General features: G+C 35.0%; 1 protein-coding gene across 1 annotated transcript; it reads left to right on the top strand.

Moving 5' to 3' along the window:
* The first annotated feature begins 6 nt into the window (after nt 1-6).
* LOC110037758 (probable inactive poly [ADP-ribose] polymerase SRO1) lies at nt 7-971 on the top strand. The gene is made up of 4 exons (XM_020742461.1): nt 7-54; nt 140-210; nt 460-642; nt 717-971. Exons 3-4 carry the CDS (start codon nt 553-555, stop codon nt 954-956), a joined length of 330 nt encoding a protein of 109 aa, XP_020598120.1. The 5' UTR covers nt 7-54; nt 140-210; nt 460-552; the 3' UTR covers nt 957-971.
* Nucleotides 972-1,065: the final 94 nt, after the last annotated feature.

Below are 1,065 nucleotides of genomic sequence, written 5' to 3'. Positions count from 1 at the left end.
CCCACATCTGCCCTGAGTATATTGTGGTTTTCAAGTTTCCTGCTAAATCCAAAGGTACTTTCAATGATTTGCTAGGAACATCTGTTTACTATGCTATGAATCTTCCGGCTAGAGTTTTTCTTCTTCATCTTTGCTGCAGAGTTATTATTTGGAAAAGAAAGTGCATCCAATGAAACTGGGGTCACATGTGGACCTTCGCCTGTGTTGAAGGTCTGTCTCTTGTCTGCTTTTATTATTTGGGATGCAATTTTATGACAGAAATGCAATAAATATACCTTTTTTTTGTGGATAATTTTACTAATTTCATGCAATTCACGTGGGCTCAATGCTCAATGCGTTTGTTAATCCTAATCTTTCAAGCAATGTTTTCCCATTATTTTTTAGAAGTGTCAACGCTTATCTTTCCGGCATAGGGTTAGTAAAGAAAGATACATTAAGTTCTCGTTTTTCTTTTTTCAGGAAGGAAATGATAATTCGTTTGTAATACCAGCTAACCAATCCCAAGGCAAGGACCAAGAGTTTGGTAGAGTCCCTAAGCCAACTTCTCCTTGGATGCCTTTTTCAATGCTGTTTGCTGCAATTTCAACCAAAGTTCCTGCTAAAGATGTGGATCTTGTCAATAAATATTATGAAGAATTCAAGGTGACTTTTTGAACATTAGTTTTATCCTCTAGGGCATTTGGGCTGTATAGATGATCTTTTTTTCTTTTAACCAGAGAAGAAAAATAAACAGACTTGAACTTGTTAAGAGGTTGAGGCATATCATTGGAGATAAACTACTGATATCTACCATAGCGAGGCTTCAATACAAGGTGATTTATTATTATTATTGTCATTATTATTATTATTGTTGTTGTTGTTCGGATAATCTAAAGAGCTATCATTTCACTCTTTGCTTCACTGCTTCTGTTCCAATTTGCAATATCATGGGAGGTGTCATCGACATCATCTTTTAATTGTTTTAATTTCATTATTTGGTAATTATTGATGCCATGCTGATTCTTTGTCACGCATTGGTTGAACATTCATATGTTCTCCTTTCTTTTCTTTTGATCAACATGTGGA

The sequence above is a fragment of the Phalaenopsis equestris genome, unplaced genomic scaffold (assembly GCF_001263595.1).
Source record: "Phalaenopsis equestris unplaced genomic scaffold, ASM126359v1 Scaffold224685, whole genome shotgun sequence".
Lineage (NCBI taxonomy): Eukaryota > Viridiplantae > Streptophyta > Magnoliopsida > Asparagales > Orchidaceae > Phalaenopsis > Phalaenopsis equestris.
Note: the sequence above shows the minus strand (reverse complement) of the source record. Positions and strands in the feature narration are given on the sequence as shown.

Coding starts and splice junctions, on each gene's coding strand:
- LOC110037758 (XM_020742461.1), top strand. CDS start 553: ATGCCTTTTTCAATGCTGTTTGCTGCAATTTCAACCAAAGTTCCTGCT. Junction 643..716: donor AATATTATGAAGAATTCAAG/GTGACTTTTTGA, acceptor TCTTTTAACCAG/AGAAGAAAAATAAACAGACT.